Raw genomic sequence first — 16,140 nt, forward strand, 5'->3', positions numbered from 1 at the left:
TTACTTGTTTATGGGCACTGTGATTCCCCATTGTATATTCACTGTGACGAATTGGGTTGTTATATCAAGTAAGGCTGAAGCATTGGGTAAAATATCATAAAATGTGAACTGATAGCATGCTCTGCTCTAGTCTTGATGTAAAGGTGAGTTGACAGCACGCTCCGCTCTAGTCATCAAGGATCTCTAATCCGATCACAGTTAGGTTTTATGTTTGCCGAAAGTAGTCTCTGAATGTAATCTCTTCACAAGTTGTCCATACGAACCTGTGTGCAGAGGTATTCATGGATGGCAACGGAAAAAGTTTTACCCGCTGGAACATCCTCCTCAGTTATTCCAGGAGCGCCATTGTTGGTCTTCGTAACTGGTCCTGGGGTCTCGTTATAGTGTCAACTGTAGCCTGACGCAGTCTCCATGGATTGTTAGGTCACATTTTTGCCTAATCAGCCAACATATAGTTATGTCTGATTCGAGCCTAAATTATTGGAAGATATGATATAATATGGATATTTCTATATTTGCAATGATATGATACATATTTTTTTACTTACTACTGAATATTATATATCCTTTGTGAAAAATGATGTGAATGATACGATACAGGATAAGAGGAATAATGACATATTCGTGATGATATGATACATAGTTTCTAATTACGATGATATGATACATAGTTTTCTACTTATTATGGAATAATTTATACCTTTTGTGAAATGAGATAGAAATGAGGAGGGTTTGTATAAATTTTGAAAGGGGTAGGTAGTGTAGGTATAAACATGACTAACACTACACACATACCACACCTTTCAAATGACCCTCGCAGACAAGTGTGACAGATTCTTCACCATTGCCGCTCCATAGGAGTAGCTAAGATCTTTCTTCAGGGACTTCAAAGGTGAAGGTGAGAATGTCCGTTCTACAGGAAATGTTTATTATCATACCTCCTCCAGCGAAGTGGGGATCCTGGGGAAAGGGGGTGGGAAAGGTTTTCTGTCTTTTGGGGCTATCTTCTTTCTCTTCTTCGATCTTAGCAACCATTTCTACTTTTTCCTTTCTTACTTCTCTTTTGAGTACCAGTCTATCTTTCCCTCTGTCCATATGCATACACTGCTAGTGCTGAAGTCCTTCTCAATTTCCTTGGTCTTCTATAACCTTCAACTTATTTTCCATAAGCTGGCCGAAGAATCAGACTACATGACTACCCATATGCATACACACAATGAAACACAAAGACAGAAATAGGAAGAGTACAGTTTAAGATAATGTGGGAACCGTCATGTGTTGGAAGGAGAAAAGTGTGCACACAGTGATAGGTATGTGCACCTGGTTATGTGAGGTGATGGTTTCATGTCGCGTAAAGGTACGTACAGGGACATATTTATATATGTAAGAGCTAAGAGTATTTATGGTTATGACGATGGTATTACACTAGTAGTACTAGAGAAGAAGGAACATATTGTGGTTCGTTATGCTACATCGTATACTTAAGTGGACAGAATTGGTGTCAGTCTAATGACTATTCTGACGAATTGTAGGATAATGGGACAAGCAGAGTATAAGTATGAGTCTTATTTTCAAGTGTGGTGTCTATTGGGAACATAGGACTGGAAGAGTAAGGGAGGACTCTAAAGGGTTACAGAAAGTACTGAGAAGCGAGTGTAAGGAGTGAAGTAGGACATTAATTTCTCTAAGAGGTATTTGAATTCTAGGGTACATCAAGATGTATGCTAGGGCAATGGACTATGGAGCCTACTCAGGAAGGAGGAGGAGGGTGCACCCAGCACTGATTGGGTGGAAAAGGGTAGGTAGGCAGACCCAAGAAAGGCTGACCTATACTGTGCATACCATAGTATATTAGGGATTTGTTTAAAGAGGCGTACCTACCAAAAAGGAAGGCGGAAGTGCTTTCATAGTATCAGCCCGTATGTGAGGTAGAGGTACTGTGCCTAAAGGAAAAGGGCAGTATCATGACAAAAGTCACACATTTTGTAGAGGTTATTCTGGTAAGTTTGAATTCTCATTTCCACTCGCATTATGTTTCTGTGAAGTTAAATGTGTTGAAAAGAACACCTTTATTTAGCCAGAGTTCCTCCAGATTGTAAAAGGTATTGAATAAATCCATATTTAGAAAAAGTAGTACGCTAAGTAAGAGCAAACAACAGCATACACTTGGGTAATGCACACTTCGAATTAACGATTGGAAAGGGTACAGAAAAATTCTTGTCCTTACAAAATTTACATTGATCAAAAGGTCCATGATTATAATGGTATTAACATGGAAAAGGAAAGAGGGCTATATACAAAGCACCCGACAATTGTTGTATAAATTGATGGAAATGTAAAGTAATATTATATGAATACAATACTGATGTACATAACGAACATGTATAAAATATAATATTGTGTTTCCGAGCTAAGTGGACGGATATGTAGTGCCTCAAGAATTTCGGGGTAAATTCTAGAGACCTCATATTTCCACCGTCTCGAATATGCATTATTTTAGAGACGAGTGTGTCTACTGCACCACAATTACGTGTGCAGGACGGACATGTATCGGACAGATGATCGGCGCGGGCAGGTAGTCACCGAGCCCGCCTGAGAAGTTACACGTACAGCTCGAGGAATAAACGCGCTGTACTCCGTGCGACGTCAAACATTATTATGTGAACATTTGAATGTTGTTGAAAGAAGAGAAGACACAATTACTTATTCATTCATTGTCTTGTTAAACTTGGACAGATTTGTAGACTGTATTTATGGAAAAATGACAGAGTGTTTCTGATGGACTTACGAAAAATGTTTTAGTTGTATGAAAACTGTTATGTATGATGAAAATACAGTGAGATTGAGTTCAAAGTATTCTCGAATGTATGGAGTTATTTTAAAAGTATAAAAAAATCCTCCACAGTAGCATCTTATCCTCGAAGAATCAGTTGTGCAGGACATTGCAGCCGGCTATCCTGAAAAGAAGATCAGCAAAGCAACTCCAAGTAAGTTCGATAGCCAAGGGGGAGTGTGAGTCTTGCACACTAGTACCACACTGCCACCCTTAATCACCGGAGTATGCCTGAATCCTGTCTACTGAAACAAATTATGTATCCCCAGCTAAAGGGGTCAAAGAAAACTAGGAAGACTACAGAAATAAGACAAAGATTTACTAAGGGAAAACATGAAAAGTTGTCAAACTGCAACTGATAATGGGGAATCTACTGCACGTAATCGCCAAGTATGGCATCACAATGTTTGGGAAGGTATTTAGCACTTCAAGCAACTGTGGTGGAAAACAGAAATTAACAATTGCAATGCTAGGAACCAATGGCAACTCCTGAAGATAAGCAATGCTACACAGCCCATCCCCGCCAGAACAAATGTGTGTCAACAATGAGGAAAACTCTGCAACTCCAGGCTTAGTCTCTAAGATCCCATAGAAAGAAGACAATCATATTCATCAGCCCATCAGTATTTATTGCTTACCACTGTCAGAAGCAGTGATTTTTCACAAAAAAATGCAACAATTTACTAAATAACTTGTTATAATAAAGCCTGAAGTTTAAAACAACAGCATTCAAGTGAATGTCCTGAAACCCTCTGAATGATCCTCGGTTGCCCAAGAGCGCATCATGTGTGATACCTGGAACGAGCCCCAACTTGTCCATCTTTGTTCAAGATTACACCTGTAGCAATATTGAGTACCAGAATGGATTTTCACTCTGCAGCAGTGTGTTTGCTGATATTAAACTTCCTGGAATATTAAAACTGTGTGCCAGATTGGAAGCCGAACCAAGGCTCCTTCCCTTTCACGGGTAAGTGCTCTATCAACTGAGCTACCGAGCATGACTCGTAACCCGTTTTAACCTCCCAAAAAGTTTTAGATCAGCACACAATGAAAATTCATCCTGGAAATTATCCCCCAGGTCGTGGCTAAGCCACGTCTCCACAATATCCTTCCTTCCAGGAGTGCTGTTCTGCAAGATTTGTGGGAGAACTTTTGTAAAGTTTGGACAGTAGGTGATGAGCTGCTGGCGTAATAAAAGCTGTGAGAATGAGTCATGCTTGGGTAGCTCAGTTGGTAAAGCACTTGCCCATAGAAGGCAAATGTCCCTCGATTCAAGTCCTGGCCCGGCACCCAGTTGTAATCTAGCAGAAAGTTTCAATGTTAAGTGCACTTGTGACATTTTTAACCTACAAAAAGGCTTACCTTAAGTTCTTAGTCTCGCAAAAACTGCAGCAAAAAAGAGATAATTATACCTGTTAAGTCCAGCTTTGAAACCTGGAGCAGCTTTCTCAAAAGCACAAGTGTTCTCAATTTGAAGGTAACAACATAGGAAACAGTCACTGACAATTTATTTTCAGAGAATCAGGGTTAATATCCATACATTCAGTTTTTATTCTCCTGAGCTCTAATTCTTTGTAATGGTTTCACATAGGAAATCTTGCTTTACATATAATATGTGATAAACAGTTTACATTATTTCACCGATTGTGTAAATTTCTATCCTGCTGTGCGAACATTGCCAGTATCCTCCGCACACATACTGTCATTTCAGCACAAAAGATGGCACCCAATTAGAGGTAAAACTTCCTCCTTGAAGCCTCCAATGTGTGCCGGCGACCAGTCTTGTCCCACTCAAACTCTCCGGTCTTCGTGTCGAAGGTGCCATGCTGCAACCACCGTAATCGTAGAGTGAAACGGGGACCTAACTCACGTAGGGACACCTTCTGGGCAGACTTGTATTGGTACATGTGGTGCCGAAAGAAAATGTAGTCTCTCTGGTTGTGAAAAGTGACGACACGCCTGCCTTTGAATTCAGGGTCTGGATTGAATAGCACACCCAGGATGTTGGCAACAGTGTGGCCCAGGCGAGTGGTGAAATTGTTCAGTATTACCTGCAAATTACCACACAATACAGTCAACACAGAGACAGGTAAATGTTAAAGCAGCAAGCAAAGGAAAGGAAGCTAATGAGAGAAAAATACAAGTTGATCAGTACACGTAGAGCATTCTACTCTTGTCCAAACTATGCATCTCTACCTCTTTGCACTTTTACCTTGCCCTTTAAATATTTCTCACTCTATGAGCTTACCTCGCTACTCCTGTCTTCCATTTTTCATTATACTCTGTCAACCTCACTGATCTATTATTTTCTTTGACTTTTCTCCCACTTCTACCTTACCTTTACATTATTTCTTTTTCCTGTTCACAATTTCTTCCTTGTGTCTTTGTTGTAGTTTTATTCAGTCTGAACGTGGTCCAATGCATCTCCCCACGCTAGTCTATCATAAGCAACTGCAACCTACATCTGTTTCAACCTCTTAATGTATTTGAGCATTTGTCTCCCACAACAATTCTTACCAATCCCACACTTACCTCCATTACCAAACTGACGATTCCTTGATTCCTCACGATGTGTCCTGTCAACCAATTCCTTCTTGTAGTAGGTTGTACCATAAATTTCTTTTTTCCCCCAAACCAGTTCATTAACCTCTCAGTAGTGATTCAATCTACCATCTAATCTTTAGCATTTTCCAGCAGTACAACATTTCAATAGCTTGTACTTTCTTGTTGTCTGAATTCTATTTATTGTCCCCACTTCACTTCCATTCAAGGCTACACTTTAGACAAAATATCTTCAAAGAAGACTTTCCAACACTTAAATTTATATTCAATGCTACAAATTTCTCTTCTTCAGAAAATACTTTATCTTGTTGTTACCAGTCTCCATTTATATTCTTTCTACTTCAGCTATCAGTTATTTTGCTGCTCAAATAGCAAAACTCTTTTACTAGTTTTAGTGCCTCATCCCCTAATTCATGGAAACTACTTTTCATTCATATTTACCCATCTGACTTAAGAGTGATGAGAGAGATGATTTGTTTCCCCTATCACACTCCTTACCCCCCCCCCCCCCTCTCTCTCTCTCTCTCTCTCTCTCTCTCTCTCTCTCATATTGATATGTTAACAGAAAGTGCATCAACTGATATTTACAGAAATAAATGTAGCATGTGGGTGTTAAACACAATGGTGACCAAATGTGATATAATTGGATAGATAAAAAATCTACTCACCAAGCAATTCATGAAAAAACGAGTAACAGTTTAGGAAATGTATATTCATCTGAGTGTATTTCAAATCTCATTCGGTGCAGTCTCCAATAGTCGGTTTTTCCTTCTCATTCCATCTGGTACGTCTCCCCTGACCCAGGATTCTGGGTGACTTTTGCATATCCCTCCCCCTTTCCTAAACCTCACCAGTTCTTTTCCTTCATTCCTCTTCCTTCCCCTTCAACTATTCTGTAAGAAGAAAGAGCCAGTGGCTCTGAAAGCTTGCACATTTCTATAACTTTTAAATGTGTTTTCTCCCACTGCTGCTTGGAGTATATTTTTATCCATCCAGTTATCATATACATGCAAAAATGTATTAATGTAAGAATTTTACAAAGTGTGACTTACTTCTGGCTTATGCTGTGATATTTCCTTATAGTTGCGCTTGAGGTCTGTGGTTAACTTTACATTGCTAAGCTTGAAATTTGCAGTTGGGCCATCTGGTAAGTGAACAACCAGTAGGCCATTTGGCTGCCGCTGATCCTCGTTGATTACTATCAGATCTGAGAAGCCTTCTCGTTTGCAACTCTCAACCATCTTCTTCACACCAGATCGATTACGGTACCGAGTGATCTGTTATGAAAGCAAATTAACTTCTAATGTGAGACAAACTACATACATCTGTTGGTTCTAGTACATAACAGGTAACAATCTAAATACCTTGTTTAATGTACAGCACAGCTATCAAAGAAATTAATACAATGTTGGAAAATGTTAGGCAGAACCCAAACAACAGTAATAGTAAAATATACAATCATACAAACCATACTGCGACAGCATGTGGCAGATAATCAAATACAGTAGGTGCTCGAAACCTCTTTTCAAACATGTTGAGGATAAAACACATGAATTATTTGCACATACATGTGTATTACAACATTACATTTACATTTCTTCTAGCTGACACACTGAATTTGTTCTTTTGTCAGTATACAGGAAAATGAAAGAAACAGGGAGGGGGGGGGGGGGGAGAGAGAGAGAGAGAGAGAGAGAGAGAGAGAGAGAGAGAGAGAGAGAGAGAGAAGGACACTGAAGGAACTAAGAGTAGAGTTTACTATCCAGTGAACACAAAAACTACTATAGACAGGGCACTATCTCAGTTGGAGAAGGAATTCCATGATCTAACAAATTCCACATTCTTTAACATTTCTGGCAGCCAGATTCCAGTTTTTCTAGTATCATACACTAGTAACACAAAGTTTCTTTTCTGGTTCATATATTGCTGTTTTTACTTTTGGGCTTTCAATCTGAATTAGATTACACGGTTCATCCAGGAACAACTGCGTTAGAAAAATCATAAAAGGCTTCTGCCATACAGACAAATAACAATGATAAGTGTGTGATTGTCACAATAAAAATGTTTTGTTATAAGCTATGCACAATCCCTATTTAATGGAAAATACAAGCAAAAACATATGTAGTTGTCACACAAAATTAAAAATTGTAATCCTCACCAATACACTGAATGAAATATGTATAAGCAAAGGAAATTAAATGTACAATACAATGTTTATACAATAATTCATGGCAATGAATTTCATCAGTTCTTGAAAAACCACAGGTGTGTAACAGCAAGTAAAAACTCTTAAAAAAATTGAAATTGGTGTCTAGGTATAAGGCAACAGCTATTTTCCAACATGCTACAACAACGAATTATATGTCAAAACATGCATTTCTGAGAGATCTTTTCTTTACGCTCACCCACAAAAAAGCAAAAATTTACGAACATGGTGAATTAAACTAAAAACAGTGAAAGGCACCAGACTCTAAAGCCGCGTACACACTGAGCTTGAAACACATTTATGAAACATGTTTCAGGTTACTTGATGTGGAAACATGTTTCCATGAATGAAAACATATGTCCATAACAGTGTTGGTGTAGATCAAAGGAAACAATGTTTCAGGTGAGCTACCACATGTCACTACTGTACAGTGCTGGTGTATATTTATATGTCGCACTGTGTAGTCTGTTATAAAGACTTGTTAGGTTTTTTATTTTCCCTTGTTGTGTTAAGTTTTTCCAGGGGACGGGGGTTATGCAGTGAACGAGACTGCAAGCCATCGAGTTGTTGTCATTGTACAAGGGTAAGGGCTGCTTGTGGAATACATGAAGCAAGCAGTACAAGAAAAGCAACAAAACACAAGACCCTCTGCAGAGAACTGCTGCTACATTTGGTAGAATACTGACAAAGACTGTGTAGAAAAGAAAATAAGGTCGTTTGTCATATCTTGCTTTGAAATGCGAAATGAATACTCAAGGCTCTGGAATGAAACTCATGTTGCCAAAAAACTAAGATTAGCAGCATGTCTAGTTGTAACTGCTTGCTGAAATTTCTGTCTATTTTTAAGAAAGGTTGATAACATATTTGCCAGAAATTCCAAATCATTAGATGACATCTGAGTGAAATTATGGAAATTACAACTGTCTTCTGTATTCAGTTCCTACATGAGCAAGTTTCCCCACCAGTTCTTCTATAGTATGTTTTCCCTCACCAATGACAATGAGTGTATGCAAACCAACAAATTGATTTCAATCAGTAACTAATGTGATGTTATCAGCCATTACCAACTTCTATACAAACTCTCCCTCATCAAAATATTACCATAGTTTTAAAACCAATTACGAAATTCTTTGATAAACACAACCACCTCCTGTAAAACTCTGAAACACTGAAAAATGGCTGCATGGCCTGCAGGCCAAAAGTCATGATAAACGAAATGTAAAGAAAGAAAGAAAGATGGAGATGCCTTTCAATTTTGTTTTCATGAACCTTCAAGTATTAAAAATGCAGCACCACATATTACAGCTCCCTCATCTCGGGACATGACATGGCAGACAACGCAAAAACAATACAACAAATAGTGTTGCAGATGATGCAAATACACTGAGAACTGGTTGTTTCTTGTATCTGTGGCAGCAAAGTTGGAAACAGATGTGAAACATTGCAGGAAACAATATTTCCAACTGAAACACGTTTTCAGTGGCAGTGTGGATGCAGCTTAACACGTGGGAGGTGTGTGTTTTCCTTGTGTAGCCAGCAGCACTACAGCACACTCTGGTGATGAGGGCACAGTGACCTCCAGTGAATTGCTTGAAAACATTTACTTGTTCAATGTACCGAGTAGTCAAAATGGAGCATTCTGTGCAGTATTGCCAACACACACCATTTACACTTCAAACTTGTCTCTTGTTGTAGTGTAAACACACAAGTTTTCCTTCACAAGTGGTACTTACTTATACCAATGAATATAACAAAGTTAAGCCTGCTGTGATTTCAGTGTTTCTCTGTCCCAGCAGTCCATCACATTTATAACAATCTGTCTGCCATCACAATGCATTAAAAACTATTGAGGACTGCAACAAAGATGAACAAGTTATCACAAAAATGTTCACTGAAAACGTCTTCTTAATTGTCATGCCACACACAGCAAATGGAGTAGCCTACGTTGCCTGCAGTCGATGGAGGCACGATACATTCCCGATTCTGTCAAGACTCCAGGGAGAACGCCTGCAAGTAAACGAATGCACTGTAGTGGAGGGTTTGCTATAAACTGATCACATCAGCTGTACTTTAGAAAAAGCCACCCAGTAAGCTTGCGGTTCATCACTCTATATGCAAGAAGCCACAGCATTAGTGTGATGTCACCATGTTACACCACAAGTGGAAAACAAACACCCAAGATGTTACAAATATCGGAGATGATGTAATCCAGCATTTTTCCACCATATTTCACAGTTTACACTTTATTTCACAATATGAACTCTTAAATTTTTGCTGTTTTTGAGAATGACAGAACCGTCAAAACTGTGTGTTTTACAGTATAATTTGAGGCAAATAGTGAGTAGGGAAATGCCTCAGTTACCTCATACATCATTGCAAAAGTGATAGTCTTTTCAACTACATACCCTACAGTATTAACAGTCGCAAAACTCGCATTTTTTTTTCCTAATGGGCCTATTATAGGAGATAAAATTTTGAAATTCCTTTTTTGTTTGTTTATGTCCTTGCGATTTGGTTATGTAAGTTGATGTTATGCATGTTGGTAAAACTGCTACCTAGCAGGAGAAGAAATTCTTGCACCGACTTTGGTTTATAGCTTCTGTGCTTGTTCATAACCTAGTGCTTTGAGAATTTTGAATGTTTCGTTGGCTAAGATCTGTAAACTTACTATGTGTGTCGGAGTGGTGTGGAGGTTGCGCTGGCTTATTCTTCGAGAGTCGGTGTTTGAATTTAAAAGGCTGATGATCACTCTTGTTGCTAAATACCATTCATCAGAAATACATTAAAAAAGATGAGACTGGTTTATAAGTCATACAAGGAAAGTGGGTGACTGGGCACCTTTGTCACATATTTGCTTGGTCCAGAACACTTTGCTTCGACTGTCCTGTTTTTCCATTGCTGCTGCAACCTAGCAGTAGCTGTATTATAATCATGTGGTGAAGCTAAATGTTGCAAGTTCTGTTGGCATTGCCAATCATGTATTATGTCAGCGTTTCCTCTCTCCCATCTCCCCTCTCTGCAATGGCCTAAAATATCCCTTAACTCCATCACCACTCGCAGTGCAAACCGACTGTCTTTTGTGCCACATATAACACATTCAGTCATGTCAATAGGAAGAAAACGGGATGAAGTCAAGAGAGACATCATGTAAGAATGTAGAATCGAGGTAAACCTTACTAGGAAAAAAACATAAAATCATGGAATTTTCAACATTGATCTTATGGGTTTTTCACAGGGACTATGAATTTATGGTGTAGAATTGCAAAAAACATAAGATCGGGGAATGAAAAATCAAAGTTCCACCGTAGTGTTATTTCTGGTGGCACAACATATATGATAATGAACGAAGGTCAAGCAAAGGGACTTCCAAGTTTAACTTTTGCAGTACATTGTGTGCTTGATCGGATGCAAGCCCAACACTTTGCCTTTCACAAAAGCTCACACCTACAAGGGTATAGTAAAAGTGTCAGTAACATGATAGTCTACTAAGAAACCAATGAAATAGGAACTGTTACAGTAGCAGTTAGAAAGTGAAAACCATTGCTGACACTATATTGTTAAAATTTTATTTCTCCAAGAAAGCAATAGAAATAAATCTTTCTTCCAAAGAAACACTGTAAAAGTGAGGAATGGTTAACATGTAAAAGTAATTCAAGAATGGAGAAATCTCTCAAAACTCCATGTCAGGATTGATACAAGATGGAGGAAAGGCAGCCCATGTCCAAATAGTAGAGTTCTACTACTAATAATAATCTCTTGTTGTTAACCATTAGAACATGATCATTAGAATTTGTAAGAAATGACAAGATACGCTTGCAAGGATTCAGGAGGAAAATTCTGTTTTCAGTGTATCAGTGATGTGTCATTTGCATTCAATAGTGAAACACGTTTCAACACCACTGAAATAGATTGTATTTAATAAATCTGACAACATTGTTGTTGTATAAAATAACTATTTAGTCTCTCTGTTTTGTAATTAATTCCAAACAGCTATATTTGATAAAGTTCACTTACTACAATTGATTTCAAAGTTGTGGCGTCATCATCATCAGGCACTAGTCATTGGTGCTTCTAAATCAATCTTAATAAAACATGAATATAATCAATATGGCTGTTTGGAATTAATTTAAAAAAAAAAAGAGAATAAATAATTTTTATCTGCAAAAATAGTAATTTAGTTGACGTCCCCATTTCTTCAGCAAAATGCAAGATCGAAGACTGACAATATCAGGGGCTTCAGGCACTTCCTCAAATCTTGCCCAAGCATTTTCACTGACATTCTATACAATGTTAACTCTGATTTGCATAGAAAATCAATGACAGATAATGAAAATAATTAATACTATAATATCAGTTCTTTGGGAAGGACACTTCTCAAATAAAATATATTTGTCAAATAGAGACAACAATAGAGAAGTAGTTAACTTGTACAGACAAGGGCAAGGAAGTAAAAGGGAAAAGTTAGCATTAGCGATAACGAAAGAAAGCAATGGATGCAAAGATAGAGAGGGAGGGAGGGGAATGTGTAGAAATGAGGAAATCTAAGTTGAGTGAGGGCAGAGATAATCATTCATTGGGCAAGAGAAAGATAGCAAAAATTTACTGAGAGGAAAGCCCTGCCAATGATAACAAGAAAAGATTCTGATTCCTCTTGAATGCAGCATTGTTTTGGGTCTGACACAGACTACTGAGTCATAAGTTCCCAGAGGACTGAATTGGAGAACGGATAGGAGAAAAATTTCTTTCTTGAACATACTTGAGATTTTTTCTGTAATCATTGGCAGAACTTTCCTCTCAGTACTGTAAATCCTAACTGTCCTCCTCTCAAGTAATGAACCAGTATCTCTACTCTCATCCACCCCAACTAAGCTTACGAAAGACTAATGTCAGGGTTGCCACAAGTTTCCCCATGTGAAATTCCCTGATATTTCCCTGATTTACAGACAAGTTTTAGTACTTTTCCCTGACAATTTTTGAGATCTCCAGGGTAAGTGAAGACATAAGTTGACAAAAAATAATATAATGACTTTTGTATTTCTAAACGTGTGAACAAGTACTAACATCAACATCTTGTGTAATGAACTGCTTTTAGATGGAGACGGCAAGCCAAATGGTATATATGTCTAATTAAGACCATGATGTTATTTTATTTCAATAAAGAGAAACACATTTGGTGACAAAAAAAAAAAAACACACATTTTGTTGGAGTCGCAAGACAGATTTAAAATACCTTCACTGCTTTCAGAAATAATCTCAGAAAAAGTAGGCCTCTTGAAAGAAATGTATAAGATGTGGAAGAGTTGGGTAAACCAACACTGAAGGTGGCCGCAAATAAAATGCTGGGTCTACTAAGTTCTGTTATTGTTGGTTATTACACACTGTGTTATGTCTATTATTCTATAGGTACTGTGTGATTTTTCTTTCAAGAAATACATGAGTAAATAGTGTACAAACTGTCAGTAACAGCCACAATTTTCTTCTTCTTATTATCCAAACTTTCTAATATATAAACTTCTTTTGAAGTGCCAAAATGTTCTAGAATAAATAAAATGTCTATAAAATGCCACACTGCACAATGTACTTGTGGTGAGACAGTTGCAATTCCGTGGCCTCTGGCCTGCCGAGGAGCGCCACAGTCCTGGGTCCATGGATAAACCATGAAAATCCGCCACACACACACACACACACACACACACACACACACACACACACACACCCCCAGCCTGTGAGACTAGATCTGACAGGCAGGGCCCACACATTAGTGGGAAACTATGGGCTTCATATTGGCAGGTCCGATCTATTAGAGATACCCACAGAAATGGCCTGCGGTTTTGGCCCGTCACAGAAGTCCACTCGTGTGAACAGCTATTCATGTGTCACAAACACCATGTTGATGAAACGAGACCGCGTTGATCACCCACACAACAAATAACATGTGCAAATACTCTGAGAATCAATACTAATGAGAATATGTAGCAACTCACTGTAAAGGCGGCCAATGAGCCATAGACAGGCACATAAAAAAGACAATCACACTCTCGCAACTAAATTCTTGGCTATAGCCTTTGTCAGAAAATGAGAGCGCACACACATTCACTCAGACACAGCTCACGCACACACGACCTTAGTCTCTGGCTGCTGTGTCAACAAGCTCTGAGAATCACATCTAAACAAACCCCTCCTGATGTCGCCCTGCCTCTCATCAGCAGCTGCTGGGCTAACAGCAAGTAGTGGTGGCAGCACTGACCAGGGTGTCTACGCGGACAAGGAAAAAAAATTCCCGGATTTTTCCCGGATTCCCCAGCTAAAAATAAAGTTTCTCCCGGATGAAAACACACTTTTTCCGTGTTATTGACAGTGTATTTTCCCTTGGAACTGTATAACTTATCAATCCTTTTGAATGGTGTTTTTATACGGGCAAAGAATTTCCCGGCACTTTAGAAAATGAAACTCAGGGAAGAAAACCCCTTTTTGATGTGCAGCAACATGTACGCTGCAGATTTTCGTATTACGAAACTATAAATTCTAATTCCACCGAACACCTCATGTTACTTTCCGAACCATTGTAATCGAGATTGTGATGCGCTTTTGTAAGCCAGTCATAGCTCATGTCACGTGATCTCGGCAGTCCATGACAGCGGATATTCAGACCCCAGCTCACATGATGTAGTCAGCTAATAACAACAACATTGTTAAATAGCGCGATAACAGGAAAAGTTAATGTTTTAAATTAATATACATAGTGTTGCTACATTGGTATCTGAGGTTAATAAGCTGCAAGAGAAGCTAAGCTTTCACATATAATGTTGATCTTTTTTGCGCGTGTCACACAAACGTGCCAGCAAAATTTTTAGCCGAGCCCAGTGAATTGTCCTTAAAGTTTTCCGCAAATAAATTAGCTACTGCAAAGGAGAGAGAGCATCCCGTAGGACTACATCAATTTGCTCATAATAACGACATGAATGTCTGATCTTCTGGGCTCGAAATACTTCTAAATGGCTCATCATCAAACGCTCTATGATTTAAGAAATTCATCGTACATTCTCGCACATAGTTCACCTTGCGTAGAAGGAAATTTACTTTTTTCAAACCATCATTCCCAATATTTTCCCGCGACCTGTTAGAAATAGGTTCGTTTCAGTAGTTGTCAGAGAGCGGCAGATAACAGGCGCCACCGCACTTTGGCAGCTGCTATGACGCAGGACGCCCGTATGTTCGTATGTGTAAAACATTAAAAGAGCTTACATTATGTCATAAAAGAAAAAAGACATCAGAGGATACTCTGAAAGCATCGGAATTTCGTGAACCATACTAAAATGGCACATTTAAAGTGCATACTAAAATGGCACATTTAAAGTGCATACTTAAAGAGCACATTCGTATATCCAGATTCCCAATGAAGTAGGCCTCGACCTGATATTAAGCTTTTCAGTGTGGGTTCTTCATGTAAATTTTCTTGGAGTACCAGTACTGTATTAACTCATTTTTGATTCTTTATTATGGCGTAATGCCACACGTGCTAGAAGATGAAAACGTGCATTTGAAATGGAGCGAGCAGTTGAAATTAGCCAATAGTGTGGAACCAAACACTTCGTTTCAAACATATTGACTGCCCCAGCGTAAAAGGTTCATAAAAACCAAATTTCTTTAGCAAACCGACAAAAATAACTACATTGTTCTACAAGGCGATTAATGCATGACTGTCAGAAAAGTGGAAAAAAAATAAATCTGAAACTAATAACATATATTAGCCTTCCGTAATTATGTGAACGTATTTTAATTCACTTGATAGCTCCCGGTCACAGAAATCCGTTTTGTTTTCATTTTATGTAAGAGCAGTAAACGAAGAGGAAACAGAAAAATCACTAAATGTAAACACGGGTCACGTGGAGACTACACACTTCCCCACTGTAACTCCAACTGCTCTGCGCATCAGCCCCCGATCTACGAATTTCCGAACCGGGGCAATACTAAGACCCCGGCCCCCTCCCTCGAGCGTTTGAGATACGACGTCGAAACTTTAAAAAAATTGAATTTTCAAAAATATGTTCATTTTGTAGCGGACATCTTTCTGAAGAGTCTGATACATATATCCGAGGAAATGTAAGACACGTTATTTGGTCTTAAGTGTGCCAGAGTGCAGTGCCACCTCTCTTCACACAGAATTCTTCTATCGCTCCCTGGAATTGAAGCATGTATATTTTGTACTGGATGCCATCAAACTGTAATAAAGACAGTGGAAATTAAAATGTCCTGTGGTGCCTCTCCTGCTCCCAGTCGCCCGGTTTGACATCCTGTAAAAAAAAAATCACCACTTGGAATTAGCCTGTTAGCTAAGAACTTTCTGTTTTAAGTGACATAAAATTAAGTGTAGGATACATAAAACCAGTAAAGACAAGAGACGAGCAAGACAGTGCACATTTCTTCAATCCTTAGCTCCTAGCATTGCTTTCTCTCTAATACTGCTACAGATTTACATGGCGTGCTTTCCTTTCTGCGAAAGAATATGTTACCTCATCAAAGTTAGTCAAACGTTTAG

At 38.6% G+C, this 16,140-nt stretch overlaps 1 protein-coding gene across 1 annotated transcript in view; it reads right to left on the reverse strand.

Moving 5' to 3' along the window:
* Positions 1 to 4,324: 4,324 nt before the first annotated feature.
* Positions 4,325 to 16,140, reverse strand: part of LOC126100327 (probable ribosome production factor 1) — a 64,841-nt gene continuing 53,025 nt past the window's right edge. Inside the window, exons 5-6 of the mRNA XM_049910940.1 lie at positions 6,448 to 6,672; positions 4,325 to 4,884 (exon numbers count right to left, since the gene is read on the reverse strand). Of these exons, the coding sequence (XP_049766897.1) occupies positions 4,564 to 4,884; positions 6,448 to 6,672 (546 nt within the window). The 3' untranslated portion in view covers positions 4,325 to 4,563. The remainder of the gene's footprint in view (positions 4,885 to 6,447; positions 6,673 to 16,140) is intronic.

This window comes from Schistocerca cancellata, chromosome 9, assembly GCF_023864275.1.
Source record: "Schistocerca cancellata isolate TAMUIC-IGC-003103 chromosome 9, iqSchCanc2.1, whole genome shotgun sequence".
Classification (NCBI taxonomy): Eukaryota; Metazoa; Arthropoda; class Insecta; order Orthoptera; family Acrididae; genus Schistocerca; species Schistocerca cancellata.